This window comes from Ranitomeya variabilis, chromosome 3 (assembly GCF_051348905.1).
Source record: "Ranitomeya variabilis isolate aRanVar5 chromosome 3, aRanVar5.hap1, whole genome shotgun sequence".
NCBI classification, from domain to species: Eukaryota; Metazoa; Chordata; class Amphibia; order Anura; family Dendrobatidae; genus Ranitomeya; species Ranitomeya variabilis.
The window spans coordinates 451626225-451653773 of NC_135234.1; the positions used below are offsets into that span (position 1 = coordinate 451626225).

General features: G+C 43.6%; 1 protein-coding gene across 1 annotated transcript in view; it reads right to left on the minus strand.

The window, feature by feature from the left end:
- The window catches only part of LONRF2 (LON peptidase N-terminal domain and ring finger 2), a 64783-nt gene extending 46303 nt beyond the window's left edge, over positions 1–18480 (minus strand). Inside the window, exon 1 of the mRNA XM_077296557.1 lies at positions 17274–18480. Within this exon, the coding sequence (XP_077152672.1) occupies positions 17274–18003 (730 nt within the window). The 5' untranslated portion in view covers positions 18004–18480. The remainder of the gene's footprint in view (positions 1–17273) is intronic.
- Between the last annotated feature and the right edge of the window lie 9069 nt (positions 18481–27549).

Consider the following 27549-nt stretch of genomic DNA (forward strand, 5'->3'; position numbering starts at 1 on the left):
CATTACCTATACTCAATTTATCACTGTGTTATCTGTGATGTTACATAGGTACTGCTTGTAATACTCACTAAATTATCTATACTTAAGAGATTTTTCAGTTATCTGTGTTGTACATAGGACTGCAGATTGCTAATGTCCCTTTAAAGGGAACCTGTCACCCAAAAATCGAAGGTAAGCTAAGCCCACCAGCATCAGGGGCTTATCTACAGCATTCTGTAATGCTGTAGATAAGCCCCCGATGTTACCTGAAAGAGAAAAAGAGGTTAGATTATACTCACCTGAGGGGTCCCGCTGCGGTCCACGGTCAAATGGGCGTCTCAGGTCCGCTCCGGCACCTCCTATCTTCATTCCATGACGTCCTCTTCTGGTCTCCGCGCCTTCGGCGCAGGCGTACTTTGTCTGCCCTGTTGAGGGCAGAGCAAAGTACTGCAGTGCGCAGGTGCCGGGCCTCTCTGACCATACCATAATAATATAGAATAAACCCGGCACTCAACTTAAGGCAGTTCTCTTTTGTTTTATTGCAAAAGAGACAAAGAAAACGTTTCGGCCTTTCTTGGCCTTCTTCAGTAACCAATAGGAGATTTAGTGCAGGCTCCAGTGGTCCGTCTCATACGAGATCAGATGTGTCAGTGGTAGCCTGTAAGGAAGATAGTATACTGTCAGGGTCCGTGTGACTCCAGAGACGCGGTGTCCACCGCTAGTGGACCTGGCACCTTCACGGAGTAGTGCATACGGTCTTTTTTCTCTGACCATACCGGCGCCTGCGCACTGCAGTACTTTGCTCTGCCCTCAACACACAGGGCAGACAAAGTACGCCTGCGCCGAAGCCGCGGCTTGAAGACCAGAAGAGGACGTCATGGAATGAAGATGGGAGGCGCTGTACTGGACTTGAGACGCCCATCGGAGTGGGACCACCCCTGGGTGAGTATAATCTAATGTCTTTTTCTCCTCTTTCAGGTAACATCGGCGGCTTATCTACAGCATTACAGAATGCTGTAGATAAGCCCCTGATGCCGGTGAGCTTACCTCACCATCGATTTTGGGGGTGACAGGTTCGCTTTAGTAATGTGGAACATCATTTTTAAGTAGTTTTTCTTTAATTAGAATCACCTGGAAAACTAATTATCACATGTGTTTAACCCCTTCATGACCGTGGGATTTTTCGTTTTTCCGTTTTCGTTTTTCACTCCCCTCCTTCCCAGAGCCATAACTTTTTTATTTTTCCGTCAATTTGGCCATGTGAGGGCTTATTTTTTGCGGGACGAGTTGTACTTTTGAATGACACCATTGGTTTTACCATGGCATGTACTAGAAAACGGGAAAAAAATTCCAAGTGCGGTGAAATTGCAAAAAAAGTGCAATCCCACACTTGTTTTTTGTTTGTTTTTTTTGCTAGGTTCACTAAATGCTAAAACTGACCTGCCATTATGATTCTCCAGGTCAGTACGAGTTCATAGACACCTAACATGACTAGGTTATTTTTCACCTAAGTGGTGAAAAAAAATTCCAAACTTTGCAAAAAAATAAAACAAATAAAATTGCGCCATTTTCCGATACTCGTAGCGTCTCCATTTTTCATGATCTGGGGTCGGTTGAGGGCTTATTTTTTGCGTGCCGAGCTGGCGTTTTAACTATACCAATTCGGTGCAGATGCATTCTTTTGATCGCCCGTTATTGCATTTTAATGCAAATCGCGGCGACCAAAAAAAAAACGTAATTCTGACGTTTCGATTTTTTTTCTCGTTACGCAGTTTTGCGATCAGGTTAATGCTTTTTTTTTATTGATAGATCGGGCGATTCTGAATGCGGCGATACCAAATATGTGTAGGTTTGATTATTTTTTTATTGATTTATTTTGATTGGGGCGAAAGGGGGGTGATTTAAACTTTTATATTTTTTTCACATTTTTTTTTACTTTTTTTTTTACTTTTACCATGCTTCTATAGCCTCCATGGGAGGCTAGAAGCAGGCACAGCCCGATCGGCTCTGCTACATAACAGCGATCATCAGATCGCTGTTATGTAGCTAAAATGCAGGTGTGCTGTGAGCGCCGACCACAGGGTGGCGCTCACAGCCACCGGCGATCAGTAACCATAGAGGTCTCAAGGACCTCTATGGTTACAATATACAAGCATCGCCGACCCCCGATCATGTGACGGGGGTCGGCGATGCGCTCATTTCCGGCCGCCCGGCCGGATGCGGTAGTTAAATGCCGCTGTCTGCGTTTGACAGCGGCATTTAACTAGTTAATAGCGGCGGGTGATCGCGATTTCACCCGCCGCTATTGCGCGCACATGTCAGCTGTAAAAAACAGCTGACATGTCGCGACTTTGATGTGCGCTCACCGCCGGAGCGCACATCAAAGCAGGGGACCCGACATCGGACGGGATAGTACGTCCGATGTCGGGAAGGGGTTAAGATTGATTTACCGTAAGTGATCCATTGAGCCCTGAGACACAATACCATCCACGGATTTATTTGAAAAACAAAACAATTAAATATTTATGACACTTAAATCCAATTTGAATAATAATTTGGAACATGGTGTAGAACAGTGCGGTAATAAGACGAGAGACGTGCAGCAGAACTATCAGCCTGGGAAGGAGAGAAATAGTTGTGGCAGTAAATATTGGATATTTACATGTGTTACATAGTTCCTTATAGCCACTTGCACTATTGAAACCAGAGATAATTTAAATGCTGTAAAACATAGTCATGTAGCGCCACCTAGAGTGAGAGCCACTCTTTAACATGACTGTGTCCTTGCAGTAACAGAGGTTACTCCTAATTAATGTTTTGTGCCCAAATTGCTGAGGAAAGCAAAAATGTTATAACAAGACAATCTCTTTAAAACTTCAGTGAGGACATTTATACTACCTACAGTGGCATGTAAAAGATTGGGCAGCCCTTGTCAAAATTACTGTTTTGTGAACAGTTAAAGGGAATCGGTCACCCACAGGACGTATATGACCTCTTAATATGGGCACATAGCGATGACTATGCAGGAAGGAAGGTGGGAGAGCACCTTATCGGCGTGCACACTGGAGGTCACTGGAGCGGAAGTCCCCGATACCTGCACAGAAGATCCCTGAATGCAGTGGCCATAGAAGGGAGGAAGAGATATGGATTTTTGACGAAGCGCAGGGTGCAGGCGTGGGATTCCGGGGCCACAAGTGGCATGCATGGGAGGGGATTAGTATTATAGAGGGACTTCTTCCAGGCAGGGACTTCTTCCAGGAAGACAGAAGGCAGGAGACTTCTTCCAGGTACCGTACAGCCTGGAAGAAATCATTAGCATACAGAAAGAATATAACGTATCTCAACAAGACGACCATTAATATGAGGCATACAGGTAGGACTAGTGTAACATTTCTATTACCTGTTTGCCCATATTATGTCATATACATCCTGGGAGGTGACATTCCCTTTAAGCAAGTTAAAGGTGAAATTATCTCTAACAGGCCTAAAGTTAAAAGAGGATATATTTCCTTTAAAGTTTCTTTGGCTAAAATGCATTTTCATCTTTTACATTTAAAAAATTACAAAAAGGAAAATGGGCCGACGCAAAAGTTTGGGCATCCTGCATGGTTAGTACCTAGTAGCATCCTCTTTTTAAAGTATCACAGCTTGTAAACGCTTTCTGTAGCCAGCTAAGAGTCTTTCAATTCTTGCATTCAGGATTTTCATCCATTTTTCCTTGGAAAATTCTTCCAGTTCTGTGAGATTCCTGGGTCGTTTGGCATGCACTGCTATTTTGAGATCTAGGCACAGATTTTCAATGATGTTCAGATCAGGGGACTGTGAGGGCCATTGCAAAATCTTCAGTTTGCGCCTTTTGAGGTAGTCTATTGTATATTTTGACGTGTTTTTAGGAACATTACAAATTTGTAGAAGCCATCCTCTTTTCAACTTCATCTTTTTTAGAGACTGTGTTAGGTTTGCATCAATAATTTGTTAAAAAAATGTTTTAATACATTCTTCCCTCTACCCGTGAAATGTTCACCATGCCGTTGACTGCAACACAACCAAAAAAATTATTGATCCTCTCCATGCATAATGGTTTGCGGTGAGATGTTCTTTTCCTGAAATTCTGTGCCCTTTTTTTCCCACCACATATACCTTTTGATCATTATGGAAAAAGAGTTCCATTCTAACCTCATTGGCTCACAGGACTTGGTTTCCAAAATGCATCAGGCTTGTTTAGATATTCTTTTGCATACTTTTGAACTTGAATATTATGGAGGTTTTCTTCTGATAAATCTTCCATGAAAACCATATTTGTAGCAGGTGTCTGAACAGTAGAACAATGTACCACAACTTCAATGTCTGCTAAATCTTTCTGAACGTGTTTTGCAGTCAAGTGGGAGTTCCGATTTGCCTCTATAGCAATCGTACAAGCAGCTCTCACTGAAATTTTGCTTGGTCTGCCAGACTTTATTTTGACCTCCACTGTTCCTGTTATTTGCCATTTCTTAACTACATTTCGTACTGAGGAAAGGGCAACTTGAAAATACTTTGCTATCTTCTTATAGCCCTCTCCCGCTTTGTGGGCCTCCACCATTTTCAGAGTGCTAGGCAGCTACTTAGAAGAAACCATGGCTGCTCTTTTTGGCACAACAGTTAGAGGAGGCTGGGTTTTTATAAAGCTGTAAAATTTGCATCACTTGGCCTTTCCTAACAATGATAGCGAACAAGCCATAACCCTAACAGGCTAATTAAGGTCTGAAACCTTGGACTAAGTTATCTGAGCACATAAATTTCCAAGGGTTCCCAAACTTTTGCATTGGCCCATTTTTCTATTTGTAATTTGATTAAATGGAAAAAATAACAATATAGTTTTTTGTGCCTAAAAATACAAAGGAAATGTGTCATGTTTAACTTTAGGCCATTTAGAGGTCATTTCATCTTCAGCTTGCTTAACTGTTCACAATAACAGTAATTTTGACCAGGGGTGCCCAAACTTTTACATGCCACTGTACATATAACAGGCAGCTTCAGGCAAAATATATTCCATCAGATTAGTAAACAACCAGGATACAGTATGCAGAAGCTACAAATAAAACACTCTGAGTTGACCTAGATCACATAATCTGGTTGGATTGCCATGTTCTATTTGTTTACATAGGTATAATCTGGTATTCTGTAGCGAGAATAGAATTTAAAACACTATTTCCTTTTTTCCTTCAGATCACTTGCTTTAAAATACGGGAAAATATTTTATGCATGGCACCTAATTAATAAATGACTTGTGTTACTTGGGTGTGTTAGAAATGCTAGTAACTGCTTAATAATATATAATAATCTTTATTTATGCTTCAGAGAATATTGTGCAAGTAAATAAACCATTTTATTTTGAGACTTTCGCCCACCGATACTTTATATACGTGTAAGGCCTTATTCACACAAATTATTGTATTCATACATGTTTTATCTTTTTTTTTTTTTATGATGAAACATGAAACCATTAGCACGTATGGCCAGATTCACCATTAGTGCTCAAAAATAAACAGCGACGATTGATTCAATTTGGAGATCACAATCACCGATTCAAATCCGTGAAAAAAAGATGACAACACATGCTGTCTGCTTTTCACTTTCTAAAGGGTAAAGTTTGGAAACCTTTTTTTCTACATACAAAAGAAAAAACATCAGATGGCACCTTGATGAAAATGGACAAACTAACCAAAAATAGATGATAATTGGATGCACCATGCTGATGTAAAGTGGCCCTATTCTCGGAAAATAAATAAATTATAGGCCTTTTTACATAAATCATAAAGTTTAGCTGCGAGAAAGCAGGAAACCCATAAAACCAATAATGCCTAACACTATAATTAACACCGGGATTCACTGTTTTCATCAAGGCGATGACGCGCTAACCTATCGTTCATTAACACAACGCTTTACAAGACTTGACTATAAATAGTTCCCATGAGCTATTTGCAGTCGAATTGCTAGTAAATACCAGCTGCACAGACTTTTAAGAGAAAGTCATTTTTTGACACTGTAAGAGAATGTTATTGGTTTTCCTGATCGTTAGAGGCGATTCCGTAAGCAAGATTCTGACTTTTGAAGCTGGCTTATGGCTCATGCATAATTTACATGTACTTGAATAATAAATACATGATTCTAAATCTCTGCCCAGCATGGTACCAATTACATACTGTGGTGATACGCTACCCGAGTGTGTTGGCATAGGATTCAAGCACTCAGGCACGGTACCTCACACAAATCTGGTCAAATCTGGTTTATTAAACTTCATAAACCACATGACATACAGTCTATTTCATTATGTCCATGAACTTATCACAACCACCAGTCTGTTCATGCAGCAGATAAACTTCTCTGCCACATATTACAATCCCCTTGTCCGGGGATACCTTTCAGGAGTTCCACTCCTCGTGCTGACTTCACATCAATCCCAGGTCCTCAACACAGACCGTCCAGGTCTATGGTCTCTAGGTGCTTCCAGGACGACTCCACTCCCAGGAGCCTCCAACACTGACCGTCCAGGACCTACAGCACACAGGCCACTCAGCAGTGTCCAGCCAGGACACGTGGAAGTCTGTCCACACTTGCAGACTACCAAACACTCCCCCCATGTGCTACACACACCTCCTTTACATAGGTGTAACCACACCCAGGTACCTGTCACATAGCCAGTCAGGTGAGCGTGACATCACCACAGGTCCTAAAACACAAAACCATCTTAGGTGTTCAGACATGCATCTTTGGGTGGGTTTGTAGGTGACTGGACCCACCCATCTCTCCAAACACCTGGAAGCCTTCCCAATGTAAACAAATCCCTCAGCAGTAGATCTGCTTGAGCAAAACATACCCAGGCTTCCATTACAGGGCCACCCACCTCTGCGATACATATCGGCCACTCACAACACTGCCAGTCACTGTTTCATCACAACTATGCCTCCAAGCGCAACTTGAAGTGCACACACAGTGCCCCCTGGCTGTAACATTGGTCACTGCACCACAATACTTACAAAGTGAAAAAAAAAACAAAAAAAAAAAACATTTGTTCGGACATGCGCTGGAGCAAAATCCTTGAAGTAGAATCGTAAAGAAGTGAAGGACACTTCAAGAACAATATAAACTGTTTTCGCAGTGTAGCTTACCGTACAGAATACCTGAGTAGGTGGTAACCGTCACCAATCACAGAGATCGCTATTTATTCGGCTAACATAATCCCAGCAAAGGGGTAATCAATACAAATTCACAATCAGCATGGAGTACACAGGTATTCAGTTATTGTCTCCTTTACATTTTATCAAACTTTTACAAATTGTTACTGTGTGATGCAGATTTGATCAAAAGACACACGCCTGGTGGCAATTATTTGTGTGCCAGTTAGCTATAAAAAAAAAATTAAATAAATAATATAGTTATGGGTATACATTTGATATACATAAATAAAACCTAGGGCAGCATGGTGGCGCAGTGGTTAGCACTGCAGTCTTGTAGCGCCAAGATCCTGGGCTCAAATCCAACCAAGGACAACATCTGCAAGGAGTTTGTATGTTCTCCCCGTGTTTGCGTGGGTTTCCTCCGGGTTCTCCGGTTTCCTCCTACACTCCAAAGACATACTGATGGGAATCTAGATTGTGAGACCCAATGTGGTCAGTGATGATAATGTCTGTAACGAGCTGTGGAACTAATGGCACTATATAAGTGAGTAAAATAAATAAATAAAAATAAATTTAAAACTTGTCCCGAAACTCCTTGCAGCAAAGTGGTTAAAACCCAAACAACACTGAACAAAAAGTACACTGATTACATTACATGTCTTGACTTTTCCCTGCTCTCTTATCATGTTTTCAGGCTGTGAGCACCTGCACTAAGTTGTTTACACTACGCACATGACAGAGGAGAGTCAAGTAGGGTACAGGCCCATTTCTAAGGGTCAATGATCAGGTGGGAACACTCATTCTCAACTGTTTGTACATCGAAACAGGCAGGCAATCACCATGCTCATTTGTCAAGTGCATACATTTTTGAAAAACATTGTCGGTAGTTTTGTATAAACAAGCTATGTGCTGTCAATAACATAATATTCTACTTGCACAGAACGATAGTATTAACAACTGTTCTGTGCACAAACAATTATGCTCGACTTGTTTAAATATGCCGTTACATGTAGCCGACCGCTGGTCATTTAATAGGCACATCAGAAGAACTAAACAGAACCACCCAGGAAGTCATAGTCAAGCTTTGATATCATAAATCTGATTTGGACTCAAGAGTTGGATATACATTCTACAAAGTTATTATGACAAATGTTTCAGTGTGTAGTTTCTACAATGTTTATGGATGGTGTGAAGGAGCATTACTGACCATGTTCCTGAAAGAGTTCGGGGCCTATCCCTAGGGCCCAGGGAGGCATGGTGCTCTACATCCAAGCTGAGCCATTGTCTACATACAACAAGAACCTCCAAAGTGCTAAAGACTTCTCCAAAGATGACAGACCCTTTTAGGAGACACCAGCATATGCCAAGAACTAATGCACATATAGTTTATAATTGGGTTACAGAGGTATTAACATGATTGCTTTAATCACTCTATAGGAGTGTGTCGTCTCTTTACTACATTTAGGGTATGTGCACACGTTGCGGATTCTCTACGGATCCACAGCGCTTTTTGCAGGGCAGAAATGCTTCAGATCCGCAATTGATTTACAGTACAATGTAAATCAATGAGAAAAAAAAAATACTGTGAAAACTTTGCGGAAAATCCGCTGCGGAAACGCTGCGGTTTAAAAGAAGTAGCATGTCACTTCTTTTTTGTGAATCTGCAGCGTTTTTGTACCCACTCCATTATAGAAAACCGCAGGGGTAAAAAATGCAGCAAATCCGCAAGAAAACTGCACAAAAAAACGCTGCGGAACCGCACAAAAAACCGCAGGTGCGTTTTCTGCCAGGAGAGGCAGAATCCGCACCAGAAATTCCTAAGCCTAATCCGCAACGTGTGCACATAGCCTTACTCTTAAGTAATTATTTAAATATTTCACTAGCCAAAGTTGTAGATTAATTAAGAAGACTACTATTGGCTTAATGCATAAGACCAGTAGACTGAGGCCAATAAAGTAAAGTAAATTAATATACAGTGGCATATAAAAGTTTGGACACGCCTGGTCAAAATTACTGTTATGGTGAACAAGCAGCCACTCTCTTTTAAAGCAACAAGTCTGCTGTTATAACTCAATCAGCATGATGGAATGATATCAACCGTGCTCGTTAACATTTTCTATTGAGCTAACGAGAAGATCACAAATTATGCAAATTGGTAATTTTGTGTCAACGCTGACATTCAGTAGTCATGTGGTTTAATTTTCATGGCAAGAAGTGACGGTGCACTTTATCTGATCACTCTTCATTCGTTAGTGTTAATGCAAATTGCCACTATATAAACTAAAGTGGCAAAATGTGTCAGTCTCAAAACTTTTAGCTATGACTGTAGATCAGTGTTTTTCAAACTGGAGGCAGTGCAAATTTAGATTTTTTTTTTGTGCATGGACCACTACATATGGTGAGGGGAATCATAATGGTCTCTCTAGGGAGGTCCCAGAGAAAGAGGGTAAGACGTATTGCAGTAAATGAAACAGAACCAAGCATTATAGGTGATGGTCACAGCAGACATCATCCAACTCCTTTCGGAAAAAAAAAAATGTAATTTTAATCATTGTATATTTCCTTAAGTGGTGGATTCAGTAAATATAACATTTGGTGAGGCTGTGTGTAGATCTACAGGTCTAGACCGTTTCTTCTACCCAACATTGAAATAAACCTTAACACGTCTGTGTTTTTGCTTTAGCATTTCATCTTTCAGATTCATAAGGTTATCTGAGTTTTTCCATCACGAAGTGCTCATGCATTTGGTAATGTGTTTTTAGAGATTAGACTAGAGCGCAGTATTGCTTATGTAATATATCTAACACTGACCACAGCTGGTGACAGACTTTCCAAGCTAACTATGCACAGACCACAAACAATTACCAGATTATTTACCCTACAGAAGGATAATGCGTAGAACGAGGTGGAAGGTAACAAAGAGTCAGTGCACCATAATCTGAATTCTCCTCATTTAAGGCCCATTTAGATGGGTCAAGTGAGGAACGAGCATTTTCGGGATTATCTCGTTCCTCGGTTCTCACTGCCAGACATGCTCTAATGAGCCTGGGCAATGGTGCACTTGTAGACAGGCTAAAGGCATCTGCTTCTGGAAGGAAGACTGCACCTCTAAACCTCAAGTGCCATCTAACCAGGGCGAGACCATAGAGTTGCAGTGTAAATGCATAATCTGTGTGCATGGTGTTAAAAGGAATCTAATATACGGGTAGAATGTTATAGAGAAGAACAACACATTGAGATATAGGTTTGTGGGAAAATACTTGATAAAAATGGTATTTGATGCATTGAAATGTCTGATCATTCTAAGCTAAGCAGTCAAGTGTATACAATGATATTTCCAATCTATAATTAGCACCACCCACTTGACTAACAAGATCAGAACGTGTGGATACTTAAATGAAGAAAATACAAGTTATACCGAAACTTTTTCCACAAACCTATACATTAATCTGTTCACCTCTTCCTGCTCTATAACATACTGCTGCCTGACTGACTGTTCAATGTACCACGTTCACTTTATAGGGAATTTGTCAGCAGGTTTTTGCCATTTAATCTGAGAGCAGTATTATATAGGGCAAGTGAGCCCAATTCCAATGATGTATCACTAATTGGGCTGGGTGTCGTAGGTAAAATATAATCAGTGTTATCAGCAGGAGATTATAACTGCTTGACTAGGTCTCATATGCACAGCAGTCAGGCTAGTCTGTGTAATCCCACCACCACCGTTGATTGGCAATTTGAAGACAATGCACAGTGTACACAGGAAGGAGCCAATCAGTGGTGTGGGCGGGCTTACAGATCTACAGTGCACACAGAAAGGTGCCAATCAATGGTGTGGGCGGGCTTATAAATCTATAGTGTACGCAGGAAGGTGCCAATCAGCGGTGTGGGCGAGCTTACAAATCTATACTGTACACAGGAAGCTGCCAATCAGTGGTGTGCTAGGATAACGTCCCCTTTAATAAAAGATTGTTCACTTATTGCGTTCTTGCCATGGAAAAAACGCAGCCCTTTACGGTACCAGCACAGTGAATGAGACTTCTGACTTATTTATCATCATTTTCCAATCTGCAGGACGTCAATTATTTCAGTATTTTTCACCCATTAAAAAGAATGGGGGGAAATAAACACAAATACATCTACATAGTTGCATAAATTGGAAAATAAAGACTCGAGTCCATCAACTTCAACCTTTCGCCACCAATTATACATTGTCACTATGTAAGGACATTGTAGAGATTAGAAACATATTCTATCTGCCCGAGGCACAAATTCTAGGACGGAAATGAGTATTGCTGAAATAATAAGGTAAAGTTAGGCAATGCCTGAAGGATAAAGTGTGACATGTTTGGAAATAATAAACTGTTCCAACAAAGTTATGAAACAGTATGCACTGTATTAAAGGGGTTGTCAAGTCTTACATAAAGTAGGTGACTCATTGTATAATGAAGTGTTATGGAACATTCTAATATACTGTTTCCATTCACCAGATCCTTTCATAACCTTGACTGATACAATAAAACAAACCCTTAGGACAAGAAAGAGATTTGGGCTGCTGAGGCGTTCATCTACACCAGATACTTTGGAGCACATCTTCTGCTTTATGGGGTGTGATAGGCTGTGTGCACACGTCGCGGTTTTTTTTTGCGGTTTTTCGATATAAAAACCGTGAAAAAAAACGCTCACATTAAGCATCCTATTTAATAGAATGCAATCCGCAATTTTTGTGCACATGCTGCGTTGTTTTCCTGAGCAGAAGCGCATTCCAGAAAAAAACACAGCATGTTCATTAATTTGCGGAATTGCAGGGATTCCACACACATAGGAATGCATTGATCTGCTTACTTCCCGCATGGGGCTATGCCCACCATGCGGGAAGTAAGCAGATCATGTGCGGTTGGTACCCAGGGTGGGTGAGAGGAGACTCTCCTCCACGGACTGGGCACCATATAATTGTTAAAAAAAAAAGGAATTAAAATAAAAAATGGTGATATACTCACCTTCTGATGGCCCCCGGAGTCCTCCCGCCTCTCAGCGGTGCACGCGGCCGCTTCCGTTCCCATGGATGCTTTGTGTGAAGGACCTACGATGACGTCGCGGTCATGTGACCATGACATCATCGCAGGACCTGCACACAGAGCATCTATAGGAACGGAAGCGGCCGCGTGCACCGCTGAGATCGGGGGCCTTCGGAAGGTGAGAATAACCTTTTTTTTTTAAATTATTTTTAACATTATTTCTTTTTACTGTTGATGCTGCATAGGCAGCATCAATAGTAAAAAGTTGGTCACACTTGTCAAACACTATGTTTGACAAGTGTGACCAACCTGTCAATCAGTTTTCCAAGCGATGCTACAGATCGCTTGGTAAAAACGCTAGCATTCTGCAAGCTAATTATGCTTGCAAAACGCTAGTGTTTAGCAGGAATATGCATGCCAATTCCGCATGCGATATACTCGCAGCAGGAGTTGCAGAATTGCCACGGAAATTTCCGCGGCAATTCTGCGACGTGTGCACATAGCCTAAAGGATTTCTGCATTTTCCGATACTCGTAGCGTCTCCATTTTTCGCGATCTGGGGCCGGGTGGGGGCTTATTTTTTGCGTGCCGAGCTGACATTATTAATGATACCATTTTGGTGCAGATACTATCTTTTGATTGCCCATTATTGCATTTTAATGCAATGTTGCGGCAACCAAAAGAAAACGTAATTCTGGAGTTTTTACTTTTTTTCTCTCTATGCCGTTTAGCGATCAGGTTAATTCTTTTTTTTTTTATGGATAGATCGAGTGATTCTGAACACGGCAATACCAAATATGTGTATGTTGGTTTGTTTTTTATTGTTTTATTTTGAATAGAGCAAAAAAGGGGGTGATTTGAACTTACATATTTTTTAAATACTTTTAAAAAACTTTTTTTTTTTACTTTTTGCATGCTTCAACAGTCTCCATGGGAGACTAGAAGCTGCAGTTGTCTGATCGGCTCTGCTACATACAGGCGATGATCAGATCGCCTGTGTGTAGCAGTAATGCTCACTTACTACCACTGGGCGGCGCTCATAGCAATCCGGCATTGACAACCATAGAGGTCTGCTGGAGACCTCTGGTTGTCATGCAGATCCATCGATGACTCGCGATCATGTGATGGGGTCACCGTGGGGTGGGATTAGTAACTAGTTAACAGCCACGGGTGGATCGCGATTCCACGGGTCAGCTGTATAGATCAGCTGACGTGTGCCCGGAAAGGTGCGGGCTCAGCACCGAAGCCTACGCTAAACAGGGGGAGTCCAACATCAGCGTAATATTACGCCCGATGTCGGAAAGGGGCTAAACAGCTGTGAGAGGGTATAGTTTAAATGAACCAGCTGTAGTTTTGTTTTATTTTTTTAGGGGCGGGTGCATGACTTTCTACTTTTTTATTTTTTTTTCTGTTGTTGCAATGAACAAAAAAAAGCAACTCTGACTTTGTTTCTATTTGTCTTCAGTATTCACTGTGAGTGATGCATAAAGAAAAAAAGCTTGACACTACATTGCTAAGCACAATATCAAATGTGTTTTAGGGACTATTTTCCCCAGGAAATGAATCATTTTTTTTGCGTAAAATTCAATTTGATGATGTGGACAGAGGTCTTTGGCAATACTTATAACTTGTATAAGAAGCCTGCAATATCGGTTTCTTGTCAAGATACAATTACATTTGCATGACATGCTACATGTTTTAGCTCCAAAATTGGGCCTTTGTAAGGAATGATACTTGACAAAGGCTCATTATTTGTTAACATTCATTAAAGGGAATCTGTCAGCAGGATTTTGCTATACAATCTGAGAACAATGGGAGGGAGCGGTTAAAACACAAAATTCAATGATGTGTCACTTATCAGGCTATGTGCTGTTTACTTACAATGAAGGTTTTATCACTAGGAGATTATCATTGCCGTGATTAGCTGGCCATGTGAGCACTAGCCGGACTCCACCTCCTCCTGTGAGAAGAAGTTCACTGTTAATAGACAATGTACATACAGAGCCTGGTGTGGGTGGGGTAGCTTCCTAAGCTTTAGGACGGGGGGGGGTCACACTTGCGAGTTCACTGCGAAAAACTCGCGCACAAGTCCCGGCACTGCCGCCGGCACTCGGGACCGAAGTGTGTGGCTGCAGCAGCTGAACGCTCCGGTCCTGCGTGCCGGTGGCAGTTTCAGGACTTGATGTGCGAGTTTCTCGCATTGAACTCGCAAGTGTGACCCCGGCCTTACTGTAATTTGCTGATGGCTGGGATACCAGCAATCCTGAATACGGGCTTTGGAACCTGGAAATAAGGCTCGGCAGAGACTGTCTTGAATGGACCAAATGAGGCAATGAGTAGAGGAGAGGTTGAACATGTGAACCTCTGCCCTATTGAAGACGGGGCTTTGCAGAGCCTGATTACCATGTTCCAAAGCCCCTTTCTCAGGAACCCCTCGCAGTCAGTTTGGTTGTACATTTGGGGCCAAATTAATATTTTAGGAATAACCCTTTAAATCTTCCCTGTGTCACATTGCAGTGCTCTGAGCCAACGTGATGGGAAACCTAGCAGTGGGATTACGTAAGTTGGCAGCAGTGTTTACTATGCCCCAGTTTACGGCACACAACTTTCCCTTCCTGTATACGTGCAGTCTGGGAGGACACACTGATCCCTCTGCAGATAAGGACCTTTCACTTCATTGACTGGCAATTCAGGCCTTCAGTCAGAAGAAAGGTTCTTTTTACGAAAAACAGGTCAACGGAGCTAAAAACAGCGGAGATTTTTTTTTCACCATTTTAATCCCTTTTGACAACAGTAAAATTAAAATTCTAGGCATATTTTTTCACTGAGGCACACAACCGAAATGTAGCACCCTTTGGATGCTCTGTGGCACAGATGTTTTCTTTTTTCACATATTCTCTATATTTTCATGAGAAAACCAGTGTGGCATTTCCCATAGCATCCCCCCTAACCTAACACTGCCTAAGCATCTGTGCATACAGGACTGGGAAAGGCATATGGCCGAAGGGTGTGCGCACATGGAACTGAATTAAAGCAGATCTTCTCTAGTTTCTGCTTTCAAATTTGTCACCCCACTGTTGGTCCTAAAAGCCCCAACCTGTGTTTATCTCCAGTACAGCGCTCTCCTTTGCTCTCATACATGGGGTCCCCATCTATCAGCCACTTATGCAATATCCTACCAATCTGCCATTGTTCTCATACATGGGGTCCACATCTATCAGCCACTTATGCAATATCCTACCAATCTGCCATTGTTCTCATACATGGGGTCCGCATCTATCAGCCACTTATGCCATATCCTACCAATCTGCCATTGTTCTCATACATGGGGTCCCCATCTATCAGCCACTTATGCCATATCCTACCAATCTGCCATTGTTCTCATACATGGGGTCCCCATCTATCAGCCACTTATGCCATATCCTACCAATCTGCCATTGCTCTCATACATGGGGTCCGCATGTATCAGCCACTTATGCCATATCCTACCAATCTGCCATTGTTCTCATACATGGGGTCCGCATCTATCAGCCACTTATGCCATATCCTACCAATCTGCCATTGCTCTCATACATGGGGTCCGCATGTATCAGCCACTTATGCCATATCCTACCAATCTGCCATTGTTCTCATACATGGGGTCTGCATCTATCAGACACTTATGCCATATCCTACCAATCTGCCATTGCTCTCATACATGGGGTCCGCATGTATCAGCCACTTATGCCATATCCTACCAATCTGCCATTGTTCTCATACATGGGGTCCCCATCTATCAGCCACTTATGCCATATCCTACCAATCTGCCATTGTTCTCATACATGGGGTCCGCATCTATCAGCCACTTATGCCATATCCTACCAATCTGCCATTGTTCTCATACATGGGGTAAGCATCTATCAGCCACTTATGCCATATCCTACCAATCTGCCATTGTTCTCATACATGGGGTCCCCATCTATCAGCCACTTATGCCATATCCTACCAATCTGCCATTGCTCTCATACATGGGGTCCGCATCTATCAGCCACTTATGCCATATCCTACCAATCTGCCATTGTTCTCATACATGGGGTCCGCATCTATCAGCCACTTATGCCATATCCTACCAATCTGCCATTGTTCTCATACATGGGGTAAGCATCTATCAGCCACTTATGCCATATCCTACCAATCTGCCATTGTTCTCATACATGGGGTCCCCATCTATCAGCCACTTATGCCATATCCTACCAATCTGCCATTGCTCTCATACATGGGGTCCGCATCTATCAGCCACTTATGCCATATCCTACCAATCTGCCATAGATAGCCAAGATGTGACCACTCCTGTAATTCATTGTCTTTGCACTAGAAACAAAAGCAATGCTGAAGTTCCTGGTGCCACCTGTGAAAAAAGAAATGCCAAAGGAACCTCCATCTTTTCCATCTCTGAAGGCCACATAGCTTGGTCCCCCATAATCATAAACTGTATGGCATGTCCTAGCACTATGTCACAACAGAAAATAATGTGATTATCCCTTTAATTACCACTAATTTTCTATTTTCGTTACACATACGTATTGTGTCTATGTAAAAAAAATGTTTACGCAAGAACCGCTCCTAAGGTAGCCAAAACACAAAGTTCAAAGTTATCTGAAATGGAAGATTTCGACAGTAAGGAACGTTGGCCGGCTGGTCTGGTTAAAGGAATAATCCTTCATTTCAACCTAATGAAGAATGTAGTTAAAAAAAAAACACAGTTGGGCGCGTTGGATATTTTCGGCCACTAATCTGAAATGGCGGGGGGGAATCTGTTTATGGTCAGCGCAGAATGAACGACCGATCGGAGGCCCATTCTCATCTAATGTGCAGCCACTATGGTTAATGTCAGGTCAGTGAGGAGAGCATCAAGGGTGAAGAGATGCCACCACATGATAGGCGGGATGGATGCAGGTCCTATTAATGGGACCGGTGTACAATACTGGCATCAGTCAGTTCTCCGGGGAACTTTTTGCTCCTCCTCGGTCACATAGGACGGTAAGATCATCGCTATTGACCTCGGTATGATCCGAAGAGCGCGTTATACTAATAGTCGGCTGTAATAATGACATGATGGTGCAGCGATGCCACTTACCCAGCTCCAATGCCGTGTTGATCTTTTCTAGTGCACCTATTAAGTCGTTGTTCTCCCATAGGGTGTCTCCTTCTACAGACAGTCTCCGCACCGTCGTCTCCGCACAGAACCACTTCTCGAACAGGTTCCCGAGCACCACGTTAACCTTCAGGTCCAGGCACGGTGCTTCACACCCCTCCGCTTTGCCTTTTACTCTATGGTTGCAGCAACTACATTCAGTTGATTTTCTGCATCTCTTACAAAAAGAATGGCCACAATTCAGCGTCACGGGGTCCAGTAGTAGGAGTCCGCACAGGGGACAGGAGAAGAGGTCCGCCACCAGGGATTGCCCCACAGGGGGGGCTTTAGTGCAGGTTTCGGGGGCTCGGTACGCCTCACTAGGATGTAGACCATCACTCTTCGGCTTGGCACAAGGTAATTTCAGCTCTTTCTCCCTGATGTTCTGAGCTATACTCTCCACCAGTATGCCAAGCTCCTCCGGACAGAGCTGGCGCAGCATCGCTGCCCTCGTGTACGAGGCCAAAGCATCAGCAACTCGCCCAGCCAGGGCTAAAGCATCTCCTTTCTTCAGATACAGAGACCTGTCAGGCTGGGGCAGCTCATCCAGCTGAGAGCCGTAGATCTCTGCTGCCAGGTCAAAGTTGCCAGCCTTGAAGGCTTCCTCTGCCACCCCCAGCATCTCAGAGCATAGTCCAGGGGGGTCACACAGGGGCAGAGACCTTACCTCCATGGTTGGAGATCAGCAGGGGCAGGGGCCAGCCATCAGCTCACATTCTGGGGTCATGCTCTGTGTCCTGTGGGTGGGATTAGAGCGCCCAGGACTTTGTGGGGTGCCCGGCTTCCATTGCAGCACACGGGCCATGCCCACCGCAGCTGCCAGCACAGGAGCCAAGTTGGCACCGCTCTGTCCCAGTGCCCTAATCCACAGGCAGGCCTCGGCCGGGCAGTGTGTGGGCACCGCCGTGTGTGTGTGCCCCGTGCAGCAGCGAGCGCACTGTCTGCCAGCCGCCAGCAAGCTCTCCTCCCGGCTCTAGCCCCAAAGCTGTGACCTCATCAGAGGAGGCGGAGTCAGCCGCCGTGACGTCACCGCCTGCTCTCTGAAAGACACGACTGCATCGTACAGACTGGCAGGATGGGATAGCACTAAATGCCCGTCTGAGGAGTGAGCCAGCAGTGGACGGGTTAAGGCGCCCACACCGCGGATTACAGCCAGGGCTCCTCTAATTACTGACTAGTGGAAGGAAGCAGACACGTGCTGCCCCCTAGTGGCCACTAGCGGCATTGTCACCTTCAGGAGAACTCGTGAGGCGACTGCTCCCCGCCCCCACCCTGAGCCGTTTATGTAAGCAGCGGTGGGGTGTTATACAACCGGCCGCTCGTCACCGGCGACCCGCCGTCTGCTCCCTCCATGGCAGACGCCATGTAGTGCGGGGCTTCACCATTGTACCCGAGCTGGGAGAGACCTGAACTTGGGGCAAAGTCCTAGAAAAGCAAACCATACACAGTGCCGGAGTATAGCCCAGGGATGCCAGCTGTCCACAACAGCCCGGAATATTAGGGCGCCTTTTCCCCGTCCGGAAGCACTAGTGATGCGTCTGTGATTTGTATTCATCACCCACTAAGTTCTCAGTGAGAGGCTTCATGCAGGAGTTATGGTCTGTAGCTATGTATCATGTACCGTCTTAATGATTTATTATGGTACTCTAAAGTCTGTTAAAAAAAAAAGATGGCTGTCCGAGATTTTTTGAGAAGCTGTCCAGGAAAAATAAAATATCAAGTTGGTAACCCAGGCTGCGCTACGTTACACTTCTTTGTTTCTCGTCGGAAAGAAAACGAACCCTTGCAGAACCTACTGCTGCCACTAGGAGGAGCTCACTCATACCTGTATGGAGTGCTCAGTGAGAGCAGCAGTGGCTGCATAAATCTGTGCAGCTAGCGACACCTGCTGGTGACTGCATGACCTAGGCAGAGACATGAAGCTCATAGAGGGGATTATCCTGCCAGGTACTTCTGATCAAGAAGAAATCCGGGTACTCACACCGATAAGGGCTCAATCTAACACCAGGATTTATGACTCATTAGACCTCACCTTATACCTCCAACAGACTGACCCCAGATCACTAAATTCCCAAATCTTTATCCTTCCCTCCTCTCATTTTGCTTCAAAAACATCAGGTGTATTATTCTGGCTTGTCTTTAGGAGGAATCACCCTATCACCCCATACACAAATGGCCAGTCGTACCATCTCTAAATATTGTGCTCTTGTCTCAGTAATTCATTTATGGCTATGTGCACACATTTGCGGATTTGACAGCATGTCATAAATGTTGATGTGAACCTCATGGAGGGGGTTTATAATGTTACATACTTCAAAGCAGAGCAGATGGCAAGTAGGTTTGGTCAGCTATATTTTAGAAGACCATTTATTTGAATGAGTGTAATGGAATAATGTGTAGGTTATGTAACCGTAGGATGTATGTGTAGCCACCTTTATCTTCCCAATCCAACAGCTGACTGTGTCTCCTAAATAACTCTATTAACTCTATGGGGAGAAACAAAAATAACACTGATTCTGTTGTTTTAAGACGCTTTACTGCACAAACTGAAGTGCTAGTTTTCTTCTGTGTCACACTAGAGTTCTAGAAGAACACATTTATATAGTTTTAGTTAAGTTTTGCTACTTTTGTACAATAAATTCATTTTTTTCATTGTTTTTCTTGCCATATCCCAAGGACCATAAGTTTTACAATTGCACAGCCTGTCAGTTTATTCTCTCCCTTCTGCACCGCCCCTCTGTTTATTTACCCCCATCAGCACAGCCCCTCTGTTTATTCACCCCCATCAGCACAGCCTCTCGGTTTATTCCCCCCTTTTACACAGCCCCTCATTTTACCCCCTCTGCACAGCCTGTCAGCTTATTCCCCCCATCTACACAACACATCAGTTTATTCCCCCATCTGCACAGCCTCTTTGTTTATTCATCCCCATCTATGCAGCACCCCATTTTATCCTCCCCTCTCCACACAGCCCCTCATTTTATTCCCATTATTTGCTGTGCCCCTCAGTTTATTCCCGCCCCTCAGTTTATCCCCCCATCAGCACAGCCCCTCATTTTATCTCCCCCATCTGCACAGCCCCTCAGTTTATTGCCCTTATCTGCACAGCCCCTCAGTAAACAGAGTAATAAATTACCCTCCCATCAGCACAGTTCTTCAGGCTATTCCCTTCCATCTGCACAGTCCCTCATTTTATTCCCCCCATTAAAACAGTCCCTCACCTTATTTTATTCCCCCATCAGCACAGCCCATGCCCCATTTTAATTTTCCCCATCTGCACAGCCCCTCATTTTATCCCCCCTACACAGTAATATAAGAATAAAAAAAAAAGCAGTGTCAGTGACTGACATTGCTCACCTCTGTGCCTGTGCCCTGACCATCACTTTGCTGTGTCTGCGGCTGCAAGAAGATGTTGGACAACCGCAGACATTCAGCAAAGTTTTTTGCAAAGTGTGTCCCCCTTGGGTGGGCAAGAGGTAGCGCCCTAGGCAACTGGCCTACCCTTCCTACCCCTCGTCCTGACCCTAGTGGAAATGCACAAAAATTGTGGCGGAAACATATCAAAAATGCATATATTCCACACCTAAGTATGTGAATAAAGTTTTGTCAAAGCCAAACACCAGGAAGTTTGAAAAACAAAGCAGCTTCATTTAAAACATGACATACCAACAAGAGACAAAAAGTGCACGGGCAAAATCCAACAAAAATGCGTGTTAAAAAACGCACTAAAAATGCAATGAAAAAATGCAAATAACCAAATTTAAATAATAGGTGCAGAAATTCTGCAACGTCAAAAACTAAGGCAACGTTCCCATGATGAGCTTTTGGTGAGTTTTTAATGTTGCAGATTTTGTGCACCATTTTTTCACCCATTAAGTAAAATAGGTTTCTTGCATTTTTTTTGAAAATACGTAGCTTAAAAACCTCACCAAAAACTCATCGTAGGAACATAACCTTTGGGTGTGTGCTCTAGCGGTCTTTTTGACCCATTTATTTTTCCTAATGGAAGGCGCTTCAGGAAAATGTCGGTGCTTTTCCTGAAACATTTTCTTTGGTGTCTTTTCAGTCATTTTTGCAACAGTTTTTTAATGCCGGTGTCTTTTTGCTAAACTCGTACAAATATATAAACTAGTGAATGGATTCCAAGCAGAAGTCACGTGAAGAATAGAACGTTCATTTCTTTTAAGTGCTTCACATCTTTGCTAACCCGAAGTGGTTACGAGAAATTGAATAGACTGAACATATGAACAGCAAGTCATTTTGTCACAGCAGTGTATATCTTCACTCTTTTTTACATTTATTAAGTGCTTTTTCAGGCAGGTTATGGAGCATGCCAGCCTGAAAAAGATGTCGTGTTCACATACCCTAACACAATATAAAAGAATAACCTCAGACCAGGTGGTTTAATTGCCCAGCATTCTGCCTCTATCCAAATGGAAATAATGAGACTACAGCAAATAACCACATCCATTTTTATATATATATATATATATATATATATATATATATATATATATATATATATATATATATAGATATATATATATATATATATATTAGAAGCGTGTGATTGCAAAGATAAATCGCAAGGGATCAGCTATCATGAAAGCATTGCAGATGAATACTGTTCAATGAAGTGAGAACATTTGGTCCTAGAAAGCGGTAGAAAATAGTTGCACCCCTGCTCTTGTCAATCACAGGTTTTAAAATACTCCAGATCACAAGCTCCATCTATTAGAAGCCAGAAATAATTTAACAAAGTCGGGAATTCAATTCCTTCAATTTGGACTATTATATTGTATTTTTATTCTCATTTTATACTTATAATGATCAGATAGAGCAGGAACATTTTAACAGGAACTCTACATGGATACATTTGTTTAAAGGGACTCTGTCAGTAGGATCAGCCCTCCTAAGCTGTCTATATGGGTACACAGGTCATAGAAACCTCAATAATAATACCTTGATATCTGATGTCTTAAGGTACCGTCACATTAAGCGACGCTGCAGCGATATCGACAACAATGCTGATCGCTGCAGCGTCGCTGCGTGGTCGCTGGAGAGCTGTCACACAGACAGCTCTCCAGCGACCAACGATGCCGAAGTCCCCGGGTAACCAGGGTAAACATCGGGTTACTAAGCGCAGGGCCGCGCTTAGTAACCCGATGTTTACCCTGGTTACCAGTGTAAATGTAAAAAAAACCAAACACTACATACTTACATTTCGGTGCCTGTCGCGTCCCTCGCCTTCAGCTTCCCTGAACTGTGTGCGCCGGCCCTAAAGCACAGCGGTGACATCACCGCTGTGCTTTGCCTTACGGCCGGCACTGATATTAGGGTTGAACAATTAATATAATGTTCAATTCTCTAGTTGCCTACTCCTGGCCTAATGGATATTGATCATGTGCACTAAAGAAATACACCAGACACAGTCAGCTGTAACTCTCCTTGATCAATGTGTGGCTCAGCTCCAAGAAGGGAAGTTTATTAGTCAAACACAATGTTATATATCTCCTGTAAGGGGGCTCGGTTAGCTCTAAAATGGGAGTGATCGGATGTATTTCATTGGTTAGTGGGTTGGGCATGAGCAAGTCCATGGGCGGATCCATGAGGTCATCAGGGTGGGTTGGTCCGTGAGGTCATCAGGGTGGGCGTCGCTGTGGGTGGATCCATGAGGTCATCAGGGTGGGCGTCATCTTGGATACCAGAGCACACGGCATGCTGATACAGGAAATGGCGGCCATCTTCAGTGTCTCACTTTGTCTGAGGAAAACTTATGTAAGGTTAAACAATACATGTTATGGGTTGTTTCTCTCAATTACCTTATGTGTTGAGGTTAATTAAGTATTTGATCTTATGGCTCTCCTCAACAGTCCCCCCTAAATACTTTATTAACCTTTTCTTTTATCTTGATCCCACCGTGGTTCCCTAACCCACCGATGTTAAGTGTTATTATGACATCAGAAGCTTCATGACAATATGGATGCTATAGACACCAGAGAATGTGTGACCAATTATGGGTATACTGCGGAGGTATATCGGAGCGTGTTACCAGTGTCCTCGGGACTTTACTACCTGCGAGATCTATTAGTCTCCAATCTTCCATCTCCATGGTTACATAAAATACACGTGTGCGACTAACCCTGATGTACACATCCTAGATCTGACCGTCTTGCCCGGGAGGGGGAATTGGAGTTTTCACCAGTTTGAGACAAGTTTTCCCTTGTGGAAAACCTCCCTTTGTAGCTGGACTTTGACAAGCAGGTCAGATCCTACTCTGTCCCTAACTGTCTAAGAAGTTTACAATGTGAGAGATGGATCCAGGAGGCGCTCAGCAATCCTGACCGAAGTAGGAGTAGTCAGGAGCACTTGGTAGGGACCCTTAAATCTCGACTCCAGGAATGTCTTTTCTGATGAACTTCTTTACCAGCATGTAGTCACCAGGTTAGAAAGTACGGGTACCTTCACTGGAATCTGGACCTGGAATGGATGATAAAACTTGTACATGTGTTACTGACAGTTCTTTAGTAACAACTATTACATAATTTACAAGAGTATCACTTCCCAAGGCTAGCTGTTGTGGAAAATATTGACCCAATCTTGGAGGCCCCCCAAAAAGAATCTCGAATGGTGTGAGTTTAGTGGAACCCCTTGGAGTGTTTCTGACTGAGTATAAGTCAACGGGCAAAATGTCTGTCTGACCTCCTAACTGGCTTTCAGTATATTATTTTTCAAGGTGCCATTCAATCTTTCTACTTTCCCACTGCTGTGTAGGTGATATGGAGTATGTAAACCCAAATCAGCTCCCACCAATGTCCATAGTTCCTTAGTCAGTGCTGCAGTGAACGCAGGTCCTTGGTCACTCTCAATTACCTCTGGGACCCCATATCTGCAGACTACTTCAGTCATCAGTCTCTTAACAGTCACTCTGGCAGTCATGTTTATTACTGGATAGGCTTCGGGCCATCCTGAGAACATGTCAGTCACTACCAGTACATACTCGTACTTCCCTACTTTTGGCATTCGAATGTGGTCAATCTGAATTCTCTGAAAGGGATAAAGTGGTTTAGCCAAATGTTTCTGAGTAACTTTCTGAGGTGGTGCTGGATTGCATGCTGCACACACAAGGCAGGACATGAAATAATTTTGGGTGACAGTAGAGATCCCAGGTGCCATATAAATCTTCCAAATCAGGTCATTCATCCGATTCTTGCCTCTGTGGGTGATACCGTGTGCCCATTCTGTCACTGAGGGGTACAGATTACGGGGTAGACCTTTGTGTTCACCCTCCAGACTCCATCTTCATCCTTTTTAGCTCCTCCTTCTTGCCATGACTTCTTTTCATCATCTGATGTCTTGTCTTGATGTAGATGGATAATCCTCATAAGAGAGGCTTTAGTCCCTTCTTCAGTGTCTTGTGACACGTACACTGCTGCTTTCTCTTTCCTAAATGGATCCACAGCATAGGTTTTTGCTGTTTTGTCAGCAAAGAAATTCCCCCTTGCTTCTGGAGAATCCAATCTCCCGTGAGCTTTGATCTTGATCACTGCAACCTCTGACGGTAGATCCAGAGTGACCACAAATTCTTGCATGGTAGCAGCATGTTTTACAGGAGTTCCACTGGACGTTAGGTATCCTCTGGCTGCCCAGATACTGCCAAAGTCACGAGCCACTCCGAAAGCAGATCTTGAATCCGTGTAGATGTTGACCACCTTCTCCGTCGCTTCCTGACAAGCCAACGTCAAAGCCTTAAGTTCCGCTTCTTGTGCAGACGTGTGGTGGTAGGGATCCGGCTGAGATGACCTGGTCATGTGTAACCATGGCATATCCCATGTGGAACCTTCCTGTTTCATCTGCAAATCTGGAACCATCAGTGAAGAACGTCAGGTCAGCATGTGGGAATGGGTCTTCAGACATGTTTTTCTGGGAGGCTACTTCTTCCTGCATTTGTTCGAGACAGTCCTGATCCTCTGAGTGTGTAGAGGCATCTTCTCCGAGAGCATCAGTATCATCATCCACATCCCCCCTGGAAAGAGGAAGCAGCGTGGACAGTTTGAAGATGCTGCAGCGGACAAGAGTGACATTATCCGGAACCACGAGCGAACATTGGAGTCTCATATGATGCTGCACCAACAGATGTTTAGGTTCCAAGAATAGCAATTATGTCGTGTGGAGCCATTAAGAGAACTGGATGTCCTCAGATGATATCAGGATTTGGGATTCCAAGAGCTGGTGCAGACTGTATGGCCTGTTTAAGAGCGTAGAAAGCTTCCACGGATTTGGTACATAGTGGAAACGCTGACGTCTTGAGGTCATCGTACAATGGCTGCATCAGCTTTGAGGCATCTGGAAACCTTTGGCGACAATAAGTGATAGGTCAGCCAACTCATCCGAAGCCCATGTCTTAGGTTCTTGGCAGAACTCAACACCAGAGTCCCATGTCTTGTCACTGGCAAGTGAGGCATAATTGAACACGATATCCATAACAGGCCAATATGCATCGCCTGCTTTAAGATTTGGCAAGGAAATGAGATCTTGCCACGTGGCTGAGTAATTCCTTTGTATTTGAAGCATGTTTCTGTAGAAAGGCATCGGCTGTTTTTCTGGATCTGGAAGCTGGTTCAACAGAGTAGCAGCTTGCTGGGGTGTAAACTTGACATAGAGGGTGGGCTCTTCAGACATGAGCATCGGCACTGTTGGTGGTGGCACCTGAGGCGGGAGTAGAGATGGCACCGGGAGTACAGATGTAATCCCTTGTTTATGAGGAGCAGGAGGAGGTAACAGTCCTGGAATGAGGGGCTCTATTTGGGCAGCTCCAGTATCATGGTGTGGGGTCCAGGTGATGCAGGCAGTCTTAAAAGCTTTAACAGTCCTGTCCTCATTACTAATTAACCTGATTTCAGAGAGGCAGCAAATGCTTGGGGGGCTACACTTGTTTATTATGATTTCAACGATTTCCCTTGTACATGCATGAACAGGGAAACCGAAAATGCCAACACCAATGGCGGGAATTGTCAAGGTCTCAATGTGCTCACTAATATTTGCATACTCCAAAACGCAAGTTATTGCTGCACGAAGTTGTTGAGCACTAACGTCTGGATGAATAGGGTCATAAGTAGGGGTCACAGCGTGTATGATCATTCTACATGGAAGATTGCCAGCTTTAGTCACCGCTATGTCCCCAACAGCTATCTGACCATGTGACTCAACAATGATTTGACTGTCAGCTTGAATAGTCGCCCCTCCTGCTTCCACTATAGCTCTAGCTACACCTCCATTGTGCTCTAACCGAGAATTGGCAGCATTAACAATAGCGTCTGTCTCCATTGTTGTTATGTCACCCTTTCCCACCACTAACAAGGGTCCCTCAGGAAGTTCTTTTTCAAAAATAGGTTGCCAACATTCCCTTCCCTTTGTGCTTCCTGGGCTATTGGTATCACCCTCCCAGATTGAGCCCCCCTTGTTACAGTTGCCACCGTCCCATACAGGTGTGCGCTTGGCTGTGAGACAGCCTGTGAGGTACCAGGTATAGGGTTAGGTAGACTGCATGAGAGTGCTGTTGTGGAAGCATTGGGAGGAGAGGCTGCTGCTTGGAGCATCTCATGTGGGTGTGCGGCTAAATTGGCATTGGAAGTGATAGTAGAAAGGGTTGGTGCTTCATTGGAAACCACTGAAGTAGGAAACATGGGTAAAGCCTTTTTATTTCCCGAAGGAATATAGTATTGGCCATCAGTGGTCATTACTGGGTAACAAGGATTTAGTGATGTGGTGTGTAGCCTTAGTCTGAGATGTTCACCACCAGAACCAGCACATTTGCCTTCCAAAAAAAATGCTGCCATCAGAATTACATTTGCCATCCACAAAATGGCCGCCGTCAGAATTACATTTGCCACCAACAAAATGGCCGCCGTCAGAATTACATTTACCACCAACAAAATGGCCGCCATCAGAATTACATTTACCACCAACAAAATGGCCGCCATCAGAATTACATTTACCACCAACAAAATGGCCGCCGTCAGAATTACATTTACCACCAACAAAATGGCCGCCATCAGAATTACATTTGCAACCAACAAAATGTCCGCCGTCAGAATTAACACCTTTTGCCATCCACAACATGGCCGCTGTCAGAATTAACACATGGCTCTGGGCCACCATTATGGCTGCTATTACATTTAACACATTTGCCATTAACAAAATGGCCGCTATTACATTT